The sequence below is a fragment of the Oxyura jamaicensis genome, unplaced genomic scaffold (genome assembly GCF_011077185.1).
Source record: "Oxyura jamaicensis isolate SHBP4307 breed ruddy duck unplaced genomic scaffold, BPBGC_Ojam_1.0 oxyUn_random_OJ72845, whole genome shotgun sequence".
In the NCBI taxonomy this organism is placed as follows: Eukaryota; Metazoa; Chordata; class Aves; order Anseriformes; family Anatidae; genus Oxyura; species Oxyura jamaicensis.
Window position 1 is genome coordinate 64,319 of NW_023311280.1, and position 21,299 is coordinate 85,617.

The following is a 21,299-nucleotide window of genomic DNA, read 5'->3' on the forward strand; positions in this document are numbered from 1 at the left end:
CCTGTGCTGTTCAACTGGGACAGCTTGTGGAATGGAGAGAGGGAGCTCCTGGCAAGCAGGCAGCACTGCAGAGAGACAGCTGTGCCCAGGAGCAGCTCCTCTGCAAGGCGCAGCATGGCTGGGGGCACTGCCTGCAGCTGGCATGGGGAGAGGAGATAAGGGGAGAAAATCTGGGGCAGCCTGAGGTGGAAAGGCAGAGGAGAGATTGAGGGAGGAGAAATCTTCCCAGGCCACCTCTACATGGTAAGTCTCTGGGTGCAGGGCAATGCTGCTGCACATCCTGCCAGGCTCTCCTGGAGCTGGCACATCCCTCAGCCAATGGGAGCTGTCAGGAGGACGCTCAGTGTTGGAGTTGAAGGGCATGCAGGACTTGCGTGCTGCAGGGTCAGTGTGCAGCGCCTGAGGGCTCCCTTCTCTTGGGGCCGGCTACAGGCTGTGAAGCCAGGGGTGTAGGCAGGGATGCCCACGGCTGTGATGGAGAGCAGCCCTACACCACCCCAGGGCATTTGCCTGCAGATTTGCAAGGCAAGACCTACCTGAATGTGTTGCACTTTTTACAGTCTGCTTCTATTTTTCTGCCCATGTCTTGAGGCAGAGGGATGGTAATGGAGTAGTAGTGTCTGTATGAGAGTTGAAGACTCCTTGAGCATTGCTGCTGCTCTGAGGCACCTCACATACCTCAACTTACAAAAGCTACCGACATCACCTTTGTTGTTTCTTAAGGGATTATTTGACTTTCTCCTCATGTCCTTCAAACAGGGAGATGTCCCTAGCCAGGGGACTTAGATTACTCTGGATTCCCTGTAGCATGTTGCTGTAGACCAGTACTTATTGCTGCAGAGCCCACAGCACAGCCCCCTGCTTTGTTGTGGCACTCTCAGAGCACCAAACAGAGGTAAGACAAGCAGCTGCAGAAAGCTCTTCCGCAAATCAATGAGGAAGAGTGTGCTATATTTGTGGGTTTTCCATGGGATTTGCAATGGGTTTTGGTCAGCAAAATCCTTAAATACTGCACTGTCATTTCTTCTCTTTGTCAGGCTCCCTTGCCCAGAGTAAAATGTGTAACAGCAGCTCCATCACCGAGTTCCTCCTCCTGGCATTCGCAGACACGCGAGAGCTGCAGCTCCTGCACTTCGGGCTCTTCCTGGGCATCTACCTGGCTGCCCTCCTGGGTAATGGCCTCATCCTCACTGCCGTAGCCTGCAACCACCGCCTCCACACCCCCATGTACTTCTTCCTTCTCAACCTCGCCCTCCTTGACCTGGGCTTCATCTCTACCACTATCCCCAAAGCCATGGCCAATTTCCTCTGGGACACCAGAGCCATTTCCTATGCAGGATGTGCTGCACAAATCTTTTTGTTAGTCTTTTTGTTTTCAGCAGAGTTTTCCCTTCTCACCATCATGGCCTATGACCGCTACATTGCCATCTGCCAGCCCCTGCACTATGGGACCCTCCTGGGCAGCAGAGCTTGTGCCCAGATGGCAGCAGCTGCCTGGGGCAGTGGCTTTCTCCATGCCCTGCTGCACACTGCCAATATATTTTCACTGCCTCTCTGCCATGGCAATGCTGTGGACCAGTTCTTCTGTGAAATCCCCCAGATCCTCAAGCTCTCCTGCTCAGAATCCTACCTATGGGAAATTCGAATTACTATGGCTAGTGCTTTTCTATTGTGTGGGTGTTTTGTTTTCATTTTACTGTCCTACATGCAGATCTTCAGGGCTGTGCTGAGGATCCCCTCACAGCAGGGCCGTCACAAAGCCTTTTCCACGTGTCTCCCTCACCTGGCTGTTGTCTCCCTGTTTCTCAGCACTGTTTTGTTTGCCCACCTGAAGCCCCCCTCCCTCTCCTCCCCTTCCCTGGACCTGGTCGTGGCAGCTCTCTACTCAATGGTGCCTCCAGCAGTGAACCCCCTTATCTACAGCATGAGGAACTGGGATCTCAAGGACACTGTGCAGAAATTGATGACTGGCTGTATTTCGTAAGCAATGAACTGACAGCCTATTTCTGCAAATCACTCTTAAAAATACTGATGACAAGCAAAGTTTTTCTTATGTTTTTGTGCTGATTATTTTTTTGTCCCCACATTTTTATTCTTACAAAAGTTGCCCAGAAAGAATTGTTATTCTTCATTTTTCTCGTTGTGATAAATGATTGAGTCTCAAATAGAATTTCAATTAAAGTTAGCAATTTATTAGAGGAATAAAGGCAAGCAAACAGCGCTGGGTGCACCGGGAGTCTCTGCTCCACCAAGACGCACACCCCACAGTTCCCATTTCGGGCTTATATCTCCTCTACTAATGCATATTCATTGCTGGGCTGTCCTCCTTCAAGCATGCCTTCTTCTTCTGGAATCTTCTCGAATCTTCTCGGCCCCAGACCACATGCATGCTCCCCCCCACAGTCTTATGCCTAGCAACAACACTGGTCCAGGCTGTTCCTGTCAGGTGACCATTGCAGAACACACGAACTATATACATACATTAACCACCAAATGTAAAAACCATATACATACATTGATCACCAAACACAATAACTATATACATACATTAACCATCTCCATTTCTCCAATCTTGTGGTTATACAAGGATGTATAAGACAGTCACATTCTATCATGTGGCCCTGGCATTGCTCTACATTGACACGAATCAGATGAACATATCTCACACTCGTGTATTTTATCCAATTAAGTGACTTTTGTTTTTTCTTATATCCTTCTTGAGAGACCATTTCTGTGTCTTCAGAGGCATTGCCCATGTGCAGAGGTAGAGGGGAAAAGAGTCATGGCCCAGCAGCACAGCCAGGAAGTACCAGCACTGGGTTGATGCAGAGCTGCTCTCTTGCCACTGCCACACTCTCCTTCTGAGCCCTGTTGGTGGTGTAAGGCCTGGCTGCTCCTGTAACTTAGTGCCAGTGCTGCTGTGTGGCCGTGCTGGGACCTCAGGCAGGGACAGGCAGTGGGCACCTGAGTGACACAGCTGGCCTCTGGAACAGTATTTCTCTCCTAGAAGGGCCATGCCTGAAGGCTCATTTCTGCTTTCAGAGCTGCTGTCAGATCTGAACATGCCCAAGGGAGAGAGTCCAAATACATTCCTCACTCTGCCAGGCCAGGCACCTCTGAGCACCTCATGGCCACAGAAGAGCTGTGGGAGGTGGTCAGTGGCAGGGCCCCCACCAGCTGGCTCTGACCCCCCCAGCCTGACCTTCCAGAGCAGCAGTGTGAGGTAGCTGCTTAACGACACAGCTGGCCTGCAGAACATTTCCATTCTCAGTTGGGATTTCCTCAGGGCACTGCTTGACAGCTGAGGCATTCTTGCAACATTGTGGTCAAGAAGATTTCCAAGGAACAGACAACCACACGGGTCCTTGCTTTTCTTTTTTCCCCATCAGCTATGTGTGCTGAGGTCAGGGTCCCAGGATGGTCTTGTAGGGACTGATGGCTGCGTCAGAACTCATTTGGTGATGGTTGAGTCTGGCAGGCAGGAAAACACCACAGAGATGTGAGCTCACTCCCCCTTGTCAATCAAAAAAAGTAAAAAAGTAAAAGGAAAAAGTATGAGAACTCATCAGTTGAGGTGAACACTGTCTAACAAGAAAACATTCAAATAAAAAATAAAAATTAAAATAAAACAATAAAAACAAACAAACAAAAAAGAATAAAAATAAACCAAGTGATGCAAAACAAACTTGCTCTCCACCTGCCTACTAATGCCCAGCCAATCCCTGAGCAATGTCATGGTAACCTCCCACCCAGTTTTATTTTTGAGCAAAACATCTTAAGCCACAGAATATCCCGTTGGCCAGTTTGGGTCAGCTTGTCTGGTTCTGTCCCTTCTGAGGTTCATTTTTACCCTCAGACTCCTAGCTGGGTGTCCTGGTTTCAGTTAGGACAGAGTTATTTTTCCTCCTAGTAGCTGGTAGGGTGCTATGTTTTGGATTAGGATGAGAAGAGTGCTGATAACATGCTGATGCTTTAATTGCTGCAGAGCAATGCTTACACTAAGCCAAGGACTTTCAGCTCCTCACTCTGTCCTGCCAGTGGGCAGGCTGGGGGTGCAGCAAGAGCTGGGAGGGGACAGACCCAGGACAGCTGACCCAAACTGGCCAAAGGGGTATTCCATACCATCTGATGTCATGTTAAACAATATATGGGGGTGGCTAGCTGGGGTGGGGGGTCTGGCTGCTCGGGGATAGGCTGGGCATCGGTCAGCGGGTGTTGAGCAATTGCATTGTGCATCACTTTTTTCAAACACACTATTATTATTATTATTTTCTATCTTAATAAACTGTCTTTATCTCAACTCACAGGCTTCACTTTCCCGTTTCTCTCCCCCATCCCAGAGAGGGAGGTGGGAGGGTGAGCTAACGGCTGTGTGGTGTTTAGCTGCTGGCCGGATTAAACCACAACAGTCCTTTTTGGCGCCCAACGTGGGGCTCAAAGGGTTGAGATAACGACAGATCTGACCAAAGTGTGTTAAGCTAAAATTGGTATAAGTATTAGACCTGTTAATAGTTGCTAGTCGGAATGTTGATTGCTTTAATCTCAAGTCTGCTGTGCCTGTATTCCAAACTGAGTTTTATAGCACGTTACTTTCTGTATGTGATCCCTCTTGTGCTGTTTATCCTTTCCGGGCCCTGGTTTAAGATCGTTATGGTACTGTGCAGTGTAACAATAGCTTATGATATGATGAAATATCTGGCCATGACTCTAACTTGGTATTTGTACTCAGCACTGTCGTCGACTCTGTACTTTGGAAACTATATCTGGGAAACTATTAGCAATTACACCTACTGCCTTTTTTCATCAGGGAGCCAGTCTGTGGAGGGGACAGGAGAAGATATTTTTCCATACTTGTTCACTCTCCCTTTCTCCTTCACCACCCTCTTACCCTCCGAGCTAGTTACGATAGCTCTCCAAGATGTTGAATATCCTTGGGATACTCAGACCAGCATGTTCTTGTTGTTATGTCTCTTGAATGCACTTCAGGTTTTGTTTAAGGTTAAACAACTACTTAGGAATCTCATGCAAAGATCTGTCCTGAGGCGGGATAATTGTGAGTGGCAGGGAGTGTGGGAGGATATGGGCAGGTGGCTAGAGCAGTGGGCACCTCCGATGTTTTGTAGATTCACCCCTGAACAACTGCAAAATCCTAAAAACCTGGTAGAATGCTTGCAAAAAGAGTGTCATGACTCTGGCAGTTCCAAAGTGACACAACTCACTGTAGCGTGCTGGGGTCTGGCCTATGCCTATTGAGCTGCAATTAATGCTACTATCAACCTAGTGACAGACCCTGCAGCCCCTCCAAGTCCTGTGACAGGCCCAACGGCCACTCCAATGCCTACAATGGACCCTGCAGCCGCTCCAGCTCCAGCTCCTGCAGCCACTCCAGCTCCTGTGGCTGGGCCAGAGAAACGAGCTGTAGCAGTGCAAGTTGCCCCTGCAAAGGGTATTCCAACCCCTGTGGCAGACCCTGTGGCTGAGTCAGAGAAACGAGCTGTAGCAGTGCAAGTTGCCCCTGTAGACAAGGTGAAAAATGGTATAGAGACTCAGGTCGTTTAGAACGCAGAGAGTCTTCTGCTAGGTCTAGGTATAGAGAAGACGAGCCTGGGCCATCATCAGGGATGCAGGATGAAGATGAGGATGTTGAAAAATCAACGGTAGTTACCCGAAACCTATACCAGCGTGAGCTACAAGATGTGAGAAAACATTTTGGTCGCTGCATAGGTGAGCAGCTTGTCACCTGGCTGCTCTGGTGCTGGGATACTGGAGCCAATAGCGCAGAATTAGAGGCTCAGGGAGTCTCAATGAAATAATGCCTCAGGTTCACCCTTGAGTTTGCCATTGGCATGTGCTGTTCTTTGATCCTTACCATCCCACACCAGAAGGGTTCCGTGAGACACTGGGCAAGGCAGACAACTGTTTGATGTCCTCCATCTCTGAGGCAGTTATGCCAAAAGCCCTTCTCCTCTCCACTCCGTTCCTTCTCCTGAGGTAGTGCCAAGGATGCAGAAAGCCTCTGGGGCAGACCCAATGGGGTGCTTTTACCACTCCTTCCCAGTTATGCTCACTTCAGCCTCCACTACAGTTAACTGCTGGGATCCCCCTGTCACTCCAGAAATATAAATGGCTTCTGCCCCTTTATACCTTGGTGGCAGTACAGGGAAAATGTTTCAGGCATAGGGCAGGACAGCACAACCTATGGGGAGAGTTCCAAAGACACTGACAGGGCTGGAAGACACTGACAAAGCAGAGGTCTTTGTCCTCTTGGCTATGGCTATTGTCTCTGACACTGGGGCCTATGAGACAACACATTGTGCTCCTGGCACTGGAACCACATGGCCTCCTTGCAGCCCTGTGCAGTGGTGGTGTACTGTTGTCCTTTAGTTGCCGTCACACACCCCAGATCCCACTGCCCCTTGAAGAGCAGTGTGAGGGACAGAAGCTCTCTTCCCAGAGGCTGGGTGTCAGTCCTTGGTGTTTGCTTTGATAAAACACATCAAGGTTTCCTCAGCATCAGAACCACCTTTACTTTGCCTTTGCCTGCCAGTCATCACTGCCTCCCAATTTCTTTGCTAACAAGCCCACAAGGGAGCTGTTGTGGTAATGGCCCTCAGTGGGACCCATTAACACTCCCAGAAACTTCAGTGTTTATTCAGGCCTTCTCTTCCTGTGCAGCCTGTGCTATCTCCTCTCATCATCAGAGGTCCATGGACTCAGCACCAAATTCACCCTGGGGCTCAGTACAATGCAGAGAACCCTCCTGTGCCCTCTTCTGCCCAGCATTTCCTTCAAGGCTTCAAGGCTTGCACATCTAATTGGGGAGATTTCAGGAGGGTAGTGAATGAGGCAGATTTCAATGAGCAGTTGATAATAAGGGAGTTTTCCCTTCAAGTTGCATTCTTTGTTGATTTATTTCATTTCCCTGCCTCCTCCCATTGCTATTGATCCAGGGGTCTCTTATGGAGACCTGGTCACCTTGGGAAAGCACTCCCTTGAGGCCAGACACTCTGTGGGCAGCCTTGCTCCTCACCTCCCTAACCCCAGCATTTCTCTCAGGAGCCACCTGGGACTTGCAACATTCTCCTTCTATCAGACTTCTCCAGTCAGGTCTGCAGCTGAGTGTTACAGCTCCTTTGCACCAGTTCCTGTCTCTTTTCCCCACAGAACTGCCTGCACACAGGCACAGAAGGATTGCTCCCTGTTGAAAACCAACAAAGTTAAATGTGATGCAGTTCAATAAACAGCGAAACACTCTCCTCAGCTGTGTGCCCAGTGCAAGCTGTAGCTAATGATGTACACCTTCCTCAAGGGATGGCCATACAAAAAACTGTTTTAGACAGAGCTAGGCAAGGACAGATATAAACTGGATTAAGGAATTCAATCAAGGTTTCATTAAACTTCTGAAGGATGGGGAATGCTTTTATCTCCCTTGAGTTCAAAGCAGCAGCCCGCTTGTTGGGAGGTGTCTGAAAGAACAAAGAGAAAAGGGAGGGTGATTCTGGAGAAAAATGGGAAGGGCCCATGTCTAGGGAGTCTCCTGAAAAGACACCCTTAGAAATCGTAATTTAATCAGGAGAGGTGAGAACACCTGCATGGTGGGGGCGACTGGACTCACATTAGAACAGACACAGGACACAGTAGTGGTAGTGCAAGGAGAGGGGAAGAATTTCTATTTCTATGCTATTTCCTGTACAGTTAATGCACTTCTTCGTAATTCCATGTCTGGCATGGTGAGAAAACATTGTTCTTTCATAACCACAGCTCAAGTGTTTGAAGTGATGAACATGTCCTCTTTTTATTTGTATATTTTTCCTGTGTTGGAATAATTTGTTCACCTTTCCAGGCAGACCTTGTTTGTCTGACCACAAACATCCAGTGACATGTTCAGAGGCCCCAGCGTACAGGTGTTTGCCTGGGGCTGGCAACTGCCAAGAGGACCTGTGGGAGACTGGAGGCCCTCAGGAGCTGCAGGTGGAAACTGGGCAGTGTGTCTCAAAGCACCAACATTGGCCATTATTAACCATTAAAGCAGAGGAAAACAAAATCACAAAAGTTTGTAAAAGCTGAAATGTGCATCCATCTAGTATCAAGAGTTTCAAACTTTGCCTTTATTTGTTTTGTTTTGTTGTCATTTTTATTGATATTTTCTAAGCATTTCTAGTACTGTTAGGCCAACACCATTAAATAAGATTATTCTGCATCTTGTACAAAGCCCTGTGCCCTTCACCCCAAAAAACTTATCTGCCTAGGAATGTCCATGACAATTCACAGTCTTTGCAAAACAATTAATCACAACGAGATGTTGACCTCTGCACAGATGGCCATGAAAATCCATGCAATCTTCAGCTTTCCTGAGGAAGAGTGCAAGAGATTAGAAAGTGTGGTGGAAGTAGAAGACATGCTCAGCTATCCTTTAGGGCCTGGACAGCATATGCATTTAGATTCAGGGAGGAAAGAAACGGAAAAATACCACAATTTAGGAGAGGAGCAGAATGCAGAGGGAGAGAATTAACACCCCAGAAAAGCCCAGAACGCTTCCCATGCCTCAGAGCACATCCAAGACTTTCAGGTGCTTACAGCTGGAAGACAGGAGCTTGAGGTGTAATGCAGAGGTGGCTGAGGCAGTGCTTCCCAGGCTTCAATTACAGCTAAGGGAGAAGAGAAGGAGTTCACTTGACTGGCTTTAGATGGTTCCCTACATCACAGCAGGATTCAGGCCCCACAGCATCTCCTCTGACACCACCAGAAATTGGGCCTGAGGTCAAAGGATCATAAGGCATGTTGGCAAGGGCCTCAGGAGGCTTCCAGCCCCAGTTGTCACAAGTGCAGAGCCCTCAGAGAGAGGGCTCAGGGAAAAACACGGCCATCCAGGTCTTGGGCTGCAGGGTGTGCTCGAATCTTCTGTCGGTATCCGAGAGCAGCATTGATGGTTATGCCTATGGGAGGTGTGCCCAGGCTGAAGCGCTGCTCAGCCAAGTAGTGGAACTGCAGGAGGAAGTGAGTAGACTGAGGAGCATAAGGGAGTCAGAGAGGGAAATTCACTGGTGGATGCATACTCTACCCTCTCTGAGACAGACTCATGAGCCTGCCACAGCACAAGTGCATCCTGCTACACAGAAGACAAAAGTTCCCCCATTCTGCCAGGCATAGGAGGGGACCTAGGCCAAGGGGGGGAATGGAAGTGGGTTCCTGCTTGGTGTGGTAGGTGAGCCCTGTCCCCTGGGGACAGAGGGCCCTATATGCCAACTGGACCCAACCCACAGGGAATTCTGTTGCCTCCCTGGGACTTGGGTGAGAGACATTGCTAGGAGTTCTCGATACTCGGCGAAGTCAGGAAGGGGATCAGTAAAACCGCTGTCTTGGACTTCTGGAGGGCTGACTTTGAGCTGTTCAGGACACTGGTTGGCAGAGTCCCTTGGGAGGCGGTACTGAAAGACAGAGGAGCCCAGGAGGGCTGGGCGCTTGTTGTGGTTTAACCCGGCTGGCAGCTAAACACCACACAGCCGTTCGCTCACCCTCCCCCCTCCCTCTCTGGGATGGGGGAGAGAAACGGGAAAGTGAAGCCTGTGAGTTGAGATAAAGACAGTTTATTAAGATAGAAAATAATAATGATAATAATAATAATATGTACAAACAAGTGATGCACAATGCAATTGCTCACCACCCGCTGACCGATGCCCAGACTATCCCTGAGCAGCCAGACCCCCCACCCGGGCTAGCCACCCCTATATTGTTTAGCATGATGTCAGATGGTATGGAATACCTCTTTGGCCAGTTTGGGTCAGCTGTCCTGGGTCTGTCCCCTCCCAGCTCTTGCTGCACCCATAGCCTGCCCACTGGCAGGACAGAGTGAGGATCTGAAAAGTCCTTGGCTTGGCATAAACACTGCTCTGCAACAATTAAAACATCAGCATGTTATCAGTACTCTTCTCATCGTAATCCAAAACATAGCACCCTACCAGCTACTAGGAGGAAAATTAACTCTGTCCCAACTGAAACCAGGACAGAGACACCTCAGACCTGAGGCACATCACCCTGCTTTGCCCTTATCTGAGATACCCCAAGGCACAAGGAATGGGCACAGGGACCTCGGAGGTTCAAGGAAGCACATCCCAGAGCTGCATTCATGTCTTGCACTTTGGCCTGCAGTCCCAGCATAGCCACACAGCAGCACTAACACTAAGCTACAGGAGTGGCCGATCCTTTCACCAAAGCTGCATTTAGGTCTTGTACTTTGGACTAGACAGTCTCTGAATGTGCCTTCCAACTGAACTATGCTGTGCTATTCAGGCAGTTTCCCCATCACTTTTACTCTCAGGATGAAGGGACCTAGAGATGCTATCTGCCCCACTGGCCTTCATGACACCCCTAGGAATAGCTGATGGTCTTTGTGCTCGCTCTTGTTCTTCTCTCCACATGCGTATGATGTGCCTGTTGGTAGCAGCAGCTGCAAACGGTTTCTGTTCCCATGTCTCCCCTGCACTTGGGCAGGCCCTGCTCTTCTCTCAGAACATACTATGTCCCAGGAAGCCTTTGGGACTCTCTTTGAGCATGTTCTGATGTGATGGCAACTCTGAAAGATGACGTGAGCCTTCAGGCATGGCCCTTTTAGAAGGGAAATACTGTTCCAGAGGCCAGCTGTGTCACTCAAGTGTCCACTGCCTGTCCCTGTCTGTGGTGCCAGCATGGCCACCGGCAGCAGTGGCACCAAGCTACAGGAGCAGCCAGGCCTTACACCTTCAGCACGGATCAGAAGGAGAGGGTGGTAGTGGCAAGAGAGTAGCTCTGCATGGACGCAGTGCTTCCTGGCCGTGCTGGTGGGCCACAACTCTTTTCCCTCCACCTCTGCACAGGGGTACTGCCACTGCAGGAACAGAAGAGGCCTCAGAGAAAAGATATAAGAAACAAAGTTACTTTATTTGGATTAAATAGAAAACCAAAATGAAGAATATTTTTTCTAAGTGAACAAAATTACTCATAATATTACTGGAAAGTAACAAGAACTCAAAGGATAGGCAAGGCCTATTATGAGTAAAGTTTTCAGTTGTTTTCAGAAGTAGGGAGGCAAGAATGTTTATTCGTTATAAAAAACACCTGGTCATCAGTTTCCACATGGCATCCTTGAGGTCCTGGTTCCTCATGCTGTAGATGAGGGGGTTCACTACTGGAGGCACCACCGAGTACAGAACTGCCAGCACCAGGTCCAGGGATGGGAAGGAGATGGAGAGGGGCTTCAGCTGGGCAAACATAATAGTGCTCATAAAGAGAGAGACCACTGCCAGTTGAGGGAGGCATGTGGAAAAGGCTTTGTGCCGTCCCTGCTGCGAGGGGATTCTCAGTACGGCCCTGAAGATCTGTAGATAGGACAGAGCAATGAAAACAAAACAACCCCCAAATAGAAAAGCAGTAACCACAAGAACTCGACCTTCCCTTAGGTAGGAGTCTGAGCAGGAGAACTTGAGGATCTGGGGGATTTCACAGAAGAACTGGTCCACAGCATTGCCACGGCAGAGAGGCAGGGAAAATATATTAGCAATGTGCAGCACAGCATGGAGAAAGCCACTGCCCCAGGCAGCTGCTGCCATCTGGGCACAAGCTCTGCTGCCCAGGAGGGTCCCATAGTGCAGGGGCTTGCAGATGGCAACGTAGCGGTCGTAGGCCATGATAGTGAGAAGAAATAATTCTGCTGAAATAAAAAAGACTAACAAAAAGACCTGTGCAGTGCATCCTCCATAGGAAATGGCCTTGGCATCCCACAGGGAATTAGCCATGGCTTTGGGGATAGAAGTGGAGATGGAGCCCAGGTTGAGGAGGGCGAGGTTGCGGAGGAAGAAGTACATGGGGGTGTGGAGGCGGTAGTCACAGGCTACAGTGGTGAGGATGAGGCCGTTGCCCAGGAGGGCAGCCAGGTAGATGCCCAGGAAGAGCCCGAAGTGCAGGAGCTGCAGCTCCCGCGTGTCTGCAAATGCCAGGAGGAGGAACTCGGTGATGGAACTGATGTTACACATTTAGTGCTTCTGAGCAAGGGAGCCTGTCCAAAAGAAGGAAAGACTGTACAAAATTTAAGGACTTCTCTGACCAAAATCCATTGCACCTCTCATAGAATACCCTACAAACATGACACTGCCTCATTAATTTCCTAAAGAAATCTTTCTGCAGCTGCTTGTCTTACCTCTGGTTGGTGCACTGAGGGTGTCACAACAAAGCAGGGGGCTGTACCGTGGACTCTGAAACCGTCTCGGTCTACAGCAACAGGTAGAAGGGAATCCAGAGTAATCTGAGAGGTCCCCTGGCCAGGGACATCTCCCTGTTTGAAGGACATGAGGAGAAGGTAAAATAATTCCCTCAGAAACAATAAAGGTGACATTGGTACTCTTTGTATGCTGAGGTGTGTGAGGTGCCTCATACCTACAGCAATGCTCAAGGAACCTTAGTCTTTAATACAGACACTACTACTCCATTACTATCAAACTGCTTCAGCACGTGGGCAGGAAAATAGAAGATTGTAAAATCTGCATTGCCATCAGGTAGCTCTTGCCTTGAAGTTTTGCTGGGAAATGCCCTGGGGAGGTATGGGACTGTGAGCAGCCTGCCCAAGGCAGCAGGCTCTGGTCAGCAGCAGGACCCTGACCTGCCCTGACCGGAGGGCTCCTTCCACCTGCAGCTTCTCCCCGCAGTGCCCTGGGCAGCTCCCCAGTCAGGCTGAGTGCTGAGCCTGCAAGGTGGCAGAGGCCCTGCCCTGGCACACAGCCCCTGGGGCCCTGCTCTGCACCACAGCCCTGGGCACCCTTGCCTGCACCCCCGGCTGCACAGCCTGCAACAAGCCCCAAGAGAAGGGAGCCCTTGCACGCTGACCCTGCAGCACGCAAGTCCTGCATGCCCTTCAACTCCCACACTGAGCGTCCACTTGACAGATCCCATCTGCTGAGGGATGTGCCAGTTCCAGGAGAGCCTGGCAGGGTGCACAGCAGCATTGCCCTGCACCCAGAGACTTACCGTGGGAAGATGGCTGGGAGGATTTCTCCCCCGGCAAGCACTCCTCTGTCTTCCTAACCTAGGCTGCCCTTAATTTTCTCCCCCTCCTCTCCCCTCCCCATGTCAGCTGCATGCGGTTCCCCCAGCCCTGCTGTACCTTGCAGAGGAGCTGCTCCTGGGCACAGCTGTCTCTCTGCAGTGCTGCCTGCTTGCCAGGAGCTCTCTACCTCCATACCACAAGCCATCCCAGCTGAACACAGTCATTTAATTGAACCCTCCCCATTCCTCCCCACCCCCCCTCAACCCCCCCCCCCCCCCCCCATAGGTTTGGGTAGAGCCCAGGAGCCTCAGACACTGAGAGGAAATGGAAGACATTTCTCAAGTAGACAATGCAGATGCAAACACCAAAGCCTCTTGCAGCATTAAGGAGTCCCACTGAGGGACATTACTGACAAAGGCCCCTCATGGACTTGTTAGAGCAGAAAAGTGCAGGCAGTGATGATGGGGAGACCAAGGCCAAGTAAAGGTGGCCCTGATGCTGAGGAAACCTTGATGTGTCCCATGAAGTCCAACAGTCAGGCCCTGACCCCAGCCTCTGGGAAGGGAGATCCTGTCCCTCCAGGGCTCTTCCTGGGTCAGTGCAAAGTGGGTAAGGGCAATGCCAAGCACAAGGCTACAGGAGGACATCTCCTAGGCTCCTGGAGGGGGATGAGGAGGCAATGAGACCCAATTGTTGTAAAGATGAGGTATCTCCTCATAGGCATCACTGACAAAGACAACAGTCAGAGATCAGCAGGCAAAGATGTTCCCTCTGTTGGGGACATTCAGCCTTGCAAAAGAATCTTGACCATAACCACCACATGTTGTCCATGTCTGCAACTGTTTCCATGTAGGACTTAGGTATCCACACTGCTTCCCCACCTTTTTCTCACTTGATCACCTTCCTGCCTGATGTTTCTCCATCTGTGCCCAGAAATCCATGAAATATAAAGTCACTCTTGCACCACATCTCTGCTCTTCAAGTAACGTTTCACCTCAGCCTCAATCATATAACCCCCAAAGCTGAATTTTGTGATGTTCTTTCTTTCTCACGCTCTTTCCTACACAGGAAAAAACTACACCATCACTGCAACCACCCCTCAAGCAGTCTCTGCATACTTCTCTACTGCCCAGAGCCTGCATGACACAGAGCCAAAGAAGCCCAGGTCACTCAGCCTGGGGCATACTGCTCCAGAAATAGCCAGAGCAGCACTGAGTTGAGGGGGACAATAACTCAGGTGGTCTGAGTGGCCCCTGCTGCCCCTAATGCAGCCCCATGACGAGCTGGCATTACTCTCTGTCAGCATATCCCACTGGCTCCTATGGCGTCCTCATAGGGAAAAACCTCTGAGTTGTCCCATAGGATTGTCTGAAGGCTCCTCAGAGAAGGTAAAGATCCTGATACGCCGTCCGGAATCTTCTTCTTGCATCCCTCCAGTGTTAACCACACCTGCTGCTTCCCTAAAGTGCTTGTATACCAATGCGTGGAGCATGGGAATTAAACAGGATGAGCTTGAGATCTGTGTTCGGCCATGATCGTGTTGCAGTCACAGAGATGTGGTGGGACAACTCGCATTACTGGAAGGCTGTCATGGAGGGCTATGTCCTTTTTAGGAAAGACAGGCTGGGGAAGTGAGGGGCTGAGGTTGCCCTTTATGTGAGGGAGCAATTAGAGTGTACCCAGCTCCACCTGGGGGAGGGTGAAGGACAAGTGGAGAGCTTGTGGGTGGGAATCAAGGGGTGGGCTGTTGTGGGGGATGCTGTTGTGGGGGATGCTGTTGTGGGGGATGCTGTTGTGGGGGATGCTGTTGTGGGGGATGCTGTTGTGGGGGTGGACTACAGGTCACCAGATCAGGAGGAGGAGGTCGATGAGGCCTTCTACAAGTAGCTGGTGGTAGCCTCACGAGCACTGGTTCTCATGGGAGACTTCAATTATCCAGACATCTGCTGGGTAAGCAACTCGGCCAGGCACACGCAGTCTGAATGGTTCCTACAATGTGTTTAAGACAATTTTCTGATGCAGGTGGTGGAGGAGCCGACAAGGTGGGGGGTGCTTCTGGACCTTATACTTACCGACAGGAATGGGCTTGTTAGGAATGTGAAGGTTGGGAGCAGCTTGGTATGCAGTGACCATGGTGTCATGGTGGAGTTCATGGTGTCATGGTGGAGTTCAAGATGGAACTTGGTGGAAGAAGCAAGGCTAAAAGGAGGATTGCTACCCTGGACTTTCGAAGAGCCAATTTTGACCTCTTCTGGGACCTGCTTGGGAGTATCTCATGGGCTAGGTTGCTTGAAGGCAAGGGTGCTTGTGAGAGCTGGGCTACATTTAAACAGCACTTCTTCTAAGCTCAGGATCGGTGCATCCCTAAGAGTAGGAAATCAGGGAAGGGGGCAGGAAACCTGCATGGATGAGCAAGGAGCTCATTGATAAGATCAAAAAGAAGGTCTATGAAATGTGGAAAAAGGGCCTGTCCTCCTGGGAGAAGTATAGAAGTGTTGTCAGGACCTGCAGGGACGTGATGAGGAAGGCTAAAGCCCACCTAGAGATGAGGATTTCAAAAGAGATAAAGGGTAATAAGAAGGGTTTTTTTAAGTATGTAAACAGTAAAAGGAAGACTAAGGATAATGTGAGTCCCTTGCTGAACAAGGGGGGGTGTCCTGGTAATGAGAGACGCCAAGAAGGCAGAGATGCTGAACGCTTTCTTTGCTTCAGTCTTTGCTTCAAGGACTCCCCCCTGGGACTCCTCAACCCTGGTGGGAGGACAAAGGGTCTGGGTAATGGAGGGCTCCCCCCTGATTGATGAGAGAGTGGTTTAGGAGTGTCTGAGTGTCTGACTGAATGACTGTGGCAGGTGCTTGTGCACCCCATTGGAAGCTCTTGGGTGCCAAGGGAGGTGCTTACCATTTCCAGTGAGATGCTTGTGTGCCCCAGATGGTATTTTGGAGCCCTGGGGAGATGCTTGGGTTCTCCAATCAGATGTACGAGTGCGGTGGGGAGATTCTTGGGTACTGCATTGAGGTGCATGGGAGTTCCAGTAACGTGCTTCTGTGCTGCAGGGAGATGCTTGGATGACTGCAGCAGAACACTGTGTGATTAAGGGATAGATTTTTGTGCTCTAGGGAGCACCCATGCATCCCCCAGATCATTCCCCATCTTAGGAGAAATGCTGCTGTTCTCAAAGGATGTGCTGTTGTGTGCAGAGGAGATGCTTGTGTGCTCCACTGAGATGCCTGTGTGCCTCAGGAGATGCTTTCTTGCTCCATGGAGGTTCTTGCCTATCATAAGTACAATCTGGGTACAGCTGCTCTGTCAGGATGAGCCTGGGTGCCCAGGGAGATGCTTGGTTTCTCCAAGAAGACACCTGGGTGATGCAGGGACTTTCTTGGATGTCCCATGAAGATGGATCGGTGATCCTGGAGTTGCTGGAGCATGAGTAATAACACTGGGGATGCTTCTGAACCCTAGGAGATGTGCTTGTGTGCTCAAGGGAGATGTTTCTTTTATCTGGGGTAAAGCTTTGTTTCTCCAGGGAGGATTTTGGGTGCTCTGGGGAGATGCTTGTCTTTCCCTGTGAGGTGCCCATGGGGACACATGAATGACTGTGGCAGGTACTTGTCACCCCACAGAAGTAACACCTCTCTGGAGCATCCAAATTCTCCCTAGGTCACCCAAGCATCTCCCCACAGCACAGAAGCACCTCCCTGGAACACCCAGGCACCTCATTGGCGTCTCCCCACAGCCTTCCTTCATCTGACTAGAGAACCCAAGCACCTCTCCAGGGCTCCAAAACACCACCTGGGACACACAAGCATCTCATTGGAGATGGGAAACACTTCCCTTGGCACCACAGTGCTTCTGTGGGGTGCACAAGCACTCGCCAGGGTCTTTCAAGCATGTTCTTGTGGGCACCCAGGCATCTCCCCAGGGGACATAAACACTAACCGGCTGGAACCAAGCATCTCCCCACAGCACTCCAGCATCTCCCTGGAGCCAAACATCACACAAAAAACACCCAACCATCTCCCTGGAGCACCCAAAATCTTCCCTGGAGAAACAAAGCTTTATCCCAGATCAAATATCTTCCTTGGGCACAAAAGCACATCTAGGGTAACCAAGTGTCCCCAAATAGCACTCAAGCATTTATCTGCAGCAACCAAGAAACTTCCAGTATCACCAAACTATCTTGGCAAACCTTCAAGGGGCAAGAATGCTTCTGCTGAGGCAGCTAGGCATCTCAGTGAAGCACACAAGAGTCTCCTCCATGCACATTTTTCTGGACCGATCAGGGATCTCCTCAGGGCGCTTAGGCATCACCCCAGGGTGCCTAAAACCTCCTTTGAAAAGAAGGCAGCATGTAGGCAGCTGATAGGAAGCAAGGCCGGCACTTTACAGGGGTGCCTTAGGGGCAGTGGGGGCCACCCAGACCACTTGAGGTGTCGTTCCCCTTGACTCATCTCTGCTGTTGCTACCTTGGGAACAGTATGTCCCAGGGTGTGGCTCCAGGTTTTGGAGGAGTGTGAAGGAACTGGACAGTGTGGAGGGAAGGTCTTCCAAGAGAGGCTTCAGGGCTTGAAGAGCATGACCTGTGTGAGGGGGCTGCAGGACTCGGGTTCCTTAGGCCCTGTGGCATAGAGGCTCCAGGCAGTAGAGTTATGCAGAGACTGCCTAATGGGTGGTTTTAGAGGTGTAGGTGCTTTTCCTACTAGTAGGAAAGAGAAAGAGAAAGAAAGAATATCACAAAATGCAGCAGTGAGATTGGGGCTGACTAGAAAGGTTTATTGAAGGACAGAGCTGTGGTACAAGAGGTCACTTTGTGTTTTATGGCATACTGAGGGCAGATGGAGAGACATCAGTCAAGACAGGAAGGTGCTCAGGTGAGAGCAAGGTGAGAAAGCACAGAGGGTGTCTAAGGCCAGCATGGAAACAGGCGCAAATGTGGGACAGCACAGGTCATGCTGTGGTGGTGATGGTCAAGGTTCTTTTGCAAGGCTGAAAGCCCCCAGCAGAGCCAACAGCTTCGTCTGCTGGGCTCTGGCTCTTTTCTCTTTCACTGATGTCTGTGAGGAGACACCTTATCCTTCCAGCATTAGGGTCTCATTGCCTCCTCATCCCCCTCCAGGAGCCTAGGAGATGTTCTTCTGTAGCCTTGTACTTGGCATTGCCCATCCCCACACTGAACTGACCCAGGAAGAGCCCTAAACCCCACTGGAGGGACAGGATCTCCCTTCCCAGAGGCTGGGGTCAGGGCCTGACTGTTGGACTTCATGGGACACATCAAGGTTTCCTCAGCATCAGGGCCACCTTTATGTCACCTTTACCTCCCCATCATCACTGCCTGCACTTTTCTGCTCTAACAAGTCCATGGGGAACTATTGTCAGTAATGTCCCTCGGTGGGACCCATTAACACTGCAAGAGACTTTGGAGTTTGCATCAGACTTGGACTACTTGAGAAATCTCTTCCATTTCCTCTCAGTGGCTGAGGCTACTGGGCTCTGCCCAAATCCAAAGAGCTGGGGGGGGGGGGAGGGAGTTGGGCAGCAGGGGGATAGGGGGAAGTATTCAGTAAAATGCCTTGGGCCTTGGGCTGGGCCTGTGCTGCTGATATGGGACAGATCATGGGATGGAGGAAGGGAACTCCTGGCAAGTAAGGCAGCACTGTAGAGAGAGAAACAGAGGGAAGTATAAGACAAGAACTACATGACAGCAATGCATTTTCTACAGTCTCTGCTTTTATTTTACACACCTCATGGTGAGCTGGGGGATGTTATTATGGTAAAAGTATTTTTATTAGATACTAAGGTTCCTCGAGCATTGCTGCAGTTCTGCGAGGCACTGCAGAAAATCCCTTAACTCTCCTCAGCCTACAGACAGCACCGACATCACCTTTGCTGTTTCTGGGGGGATTATTTGACCTTCTCCTTATGACCTGAAAAGAGGGAGATGTCCCTGGCCAATGGACTTGTCAGATCACTCAAGATCACTTCTACTTATTGCCACAGACCAGTACTGACTGCTGCAGAGCCCACAGCACAGCCCCCTGCTTTGTTGTGGCACCCTCAGAGCACCAAACAGAGGTAAGACAAGGACTGGCAGAAAGCTCTTCCTGAAATTAATGAGGCAGAGAATATTGTGTGGGAGGGTGTTCTATGAAACTTGCAGTGGGCTTTGGTCAGCAAAGTCCTTAAATACTGCACTGTCATTTCTTCTCTTTGTCAGGCTCCCTTGCCCAGAGTAAATGTGTAACAGCAGCTCCATCACTGAGTTCCTCCTGCTGGCATTCGCAGACACGCGAGAGCCGCAGCTCCTGCACTTTGGGCTCTTCCTGGGCATCTACCTGGCTGCCCTCCTGGGTAACGGCCTCATCCTCACTGCTGTAGCCTGCAATCACCGCCTCCACACCCCCATGGACTTCTTCCTCTTCAACCTCGCCCTCCTTGACCTGGGCTTCATCTTCACCTCTACCCCCAAAGCCATGGCCAATTTCCTCTGGGACACCAGGGCCATTTTCTAAGCAGGATGTGCTGGACAGATCTTTCTGCTTCTCTTGTTCTTTTCAGTAGAGTTTTCCCTTCTCACCATCATGGCCTACAACCGCTATGTGGCCATCTGCCAGCCCCTGCACTATGGGACCCTCCTGGGCAGCAGAGCTTGTGCCCAGATGGCAGCAGCTGCGTGGGGCAGTGGCTTTCTCCATGCTGTGCTGCACATTGCCAATATATTTTCACTGCCTCTCTGCCGTGGCAATGCTGTGGACCAGTTCTTCTGTGAAATCCCCCAGATCCTCAAACTATCCCAGTCAGACTTCTACTTAAGGGAAGCTGTTATGGTTTTAGTAACTGCTTTTCTATTGTTAGGGTGCTTTATTTTCATTTTGCTGTCCTACGTGCAAATCTTCAGGGCCGTGCTGAGGATCCCCTCACAGCAGGGACAGCACAAAGCCTTTTCCATGTGTCTCCCTCACCTGGCTGTTGTCTCCCTGTTTCTCAGCACTGTTTTGTTTGCCCACCTGAAGCCCCCCTCCATCTCCTTGCCTTCCCTGGACCTGGTAGTTGAAGTTCTGTACTTGGTTGTTCCTCCAGCAATGAATCCTTTCATCTACAGCATGAGGAACAAAGAGCTCAAGGATGCTGTGTGGAAACTGATGACTGGGTGTGTTTAATAAATAATAGAGTTCCTTCCTTGTTCTGCAAATCACTCAAAATGTTATGCACGGTATGCCAAAACTGTCTTACGTTGTTGAGTTGTTACTTTTTGTTTTTCAGTTTTATTCTTACAAATGTTGTCCACAAAGAAATGCCATTCTTCATTTTGCTTTTCTATTTAAACCAGTCAAAGTGATTTTTTTTTTTCCTATATCCCTCTACTGAGATATTTTCTGTGTTTCCCGGGGTGCCCATGTGCAGAGGTGAAGGGGAAAAGAGCCCTGGCCCAGCAGCACAACCAGGGAGCACCAGTGCTGGGTCCGTGCAGAGCTGCTCCCTTGCCACTGCCATCCTCTCCATCTGAGCCCTGTTGGTGGTGTAAGGCCTGGCTGCTCCTGTAACTTAGTGCCAGTGCTGCTGTGTGGCTGTGCTGGGACCACAGGCAGGGACAGGCAGCGGGCACCTGAGTGACACAGCTGGCCTCCAGAACAGCATTTCCATGCTCAGACAGAATCTCCTTAGGGCACCGCTTGAATGCAGCGGAATAATGTCTTATTCCTAAGTTTCTGTCACGAACATGTCCAGGAAATAAATGACAAAAGAGTCTTACTACATTGCTAGTTTGTCCATGAGCTCAGTGTGCTGAGATCAGGGTTGCAGGATGGTCTCGTAGGGACTAAAGGCTGGGTCAGGACTCATTTGTTGTTGGTTGAACCTGTCAGGCAGCCAAACCCAACACAGCTGTTAGCTTAGTGCCAGCATATGAATTGAAAAGAATAAAATCTGAGAAATTGTAAGCTGTGGTAAAGTCAGTTTAATAAGAAAACAAAACAAAACAAACAAACAAAAAGAATAAGAACAAGAATAAGAATACAAATAAAAATAAAGTGATGCACAACACATTTGCTCACCAACTGCAGACTGATGCTCTGCCAGTCCCCTGGCTCTGGCAGCTCACGTGGCAAACTCCCCCAGGTTTCATTCCTGAGCACATCTAATCATCTGGAATATCCCTTTGGCCAGCTGCAATCAACTCTTCTGGTTTTGTCCCCTCCCAGCTTCTTGTGCACCCCCAACCTCCTCACTGGCAGGGCAGCATGAGAAGCAGAAAAGTGTAAGCATTCCCCATGTAAGCACTGCT

The 21,299-nt window shown here is 50.1% G+C and overlaps 3 protein-coding genes across 3 annotated transcripts; 2 read left to right on the forward strand and 1 right to left on the reverse strand.

Annotated features, from left to right (window-relative positions):
• Window positions 1-1,090: 1,090 nt before the first annotated feature.
• Window positions 1,091-2,077, forward strand: LOC118159989 (olfactory receptor 14C36-like; the record flags this gene model as incomplete). Its single annotated transcript, XM_035314519.1, has 1 exon — window positions 1,091-2,077. A coding segment is annotated over one exon (894 nt), but the record flags the coding sequence as incomplete, so codon positions are not given.
• A 9,004-nt stretch (window positions 2,078-11,081) lies between these two features.
• Window positions 11,082-12,008, reverse strand: LOC118159993 (olfactory receptor 14C36-like). Its single transcript, XM_035314524.1, has one exon. It carries the CDS (start codon window positions 12,006-12,008, stop codon window positions 11,082-11,084), a length of 927 nt encoding a protein of 308 aa, XP_035170415.1.
• Window positions 12,009-19,596: 7,588 nt separating this feature from the next.
• On the forward strand, window positions 19,597-20,175 carry LOC118159994 (olfactory receptor 14C36-like). The gene has a single exon (XM_035314525.1). It carries the CDS (start codon window positions 19,597-19,599, stop codon window positions 20,173-20,175), a length of 579 nt encoding a protein of 192 aa, XP_035170416.1.
• Window positions 20,176-21,299: the final 1,124 nt, after the last annotated feature.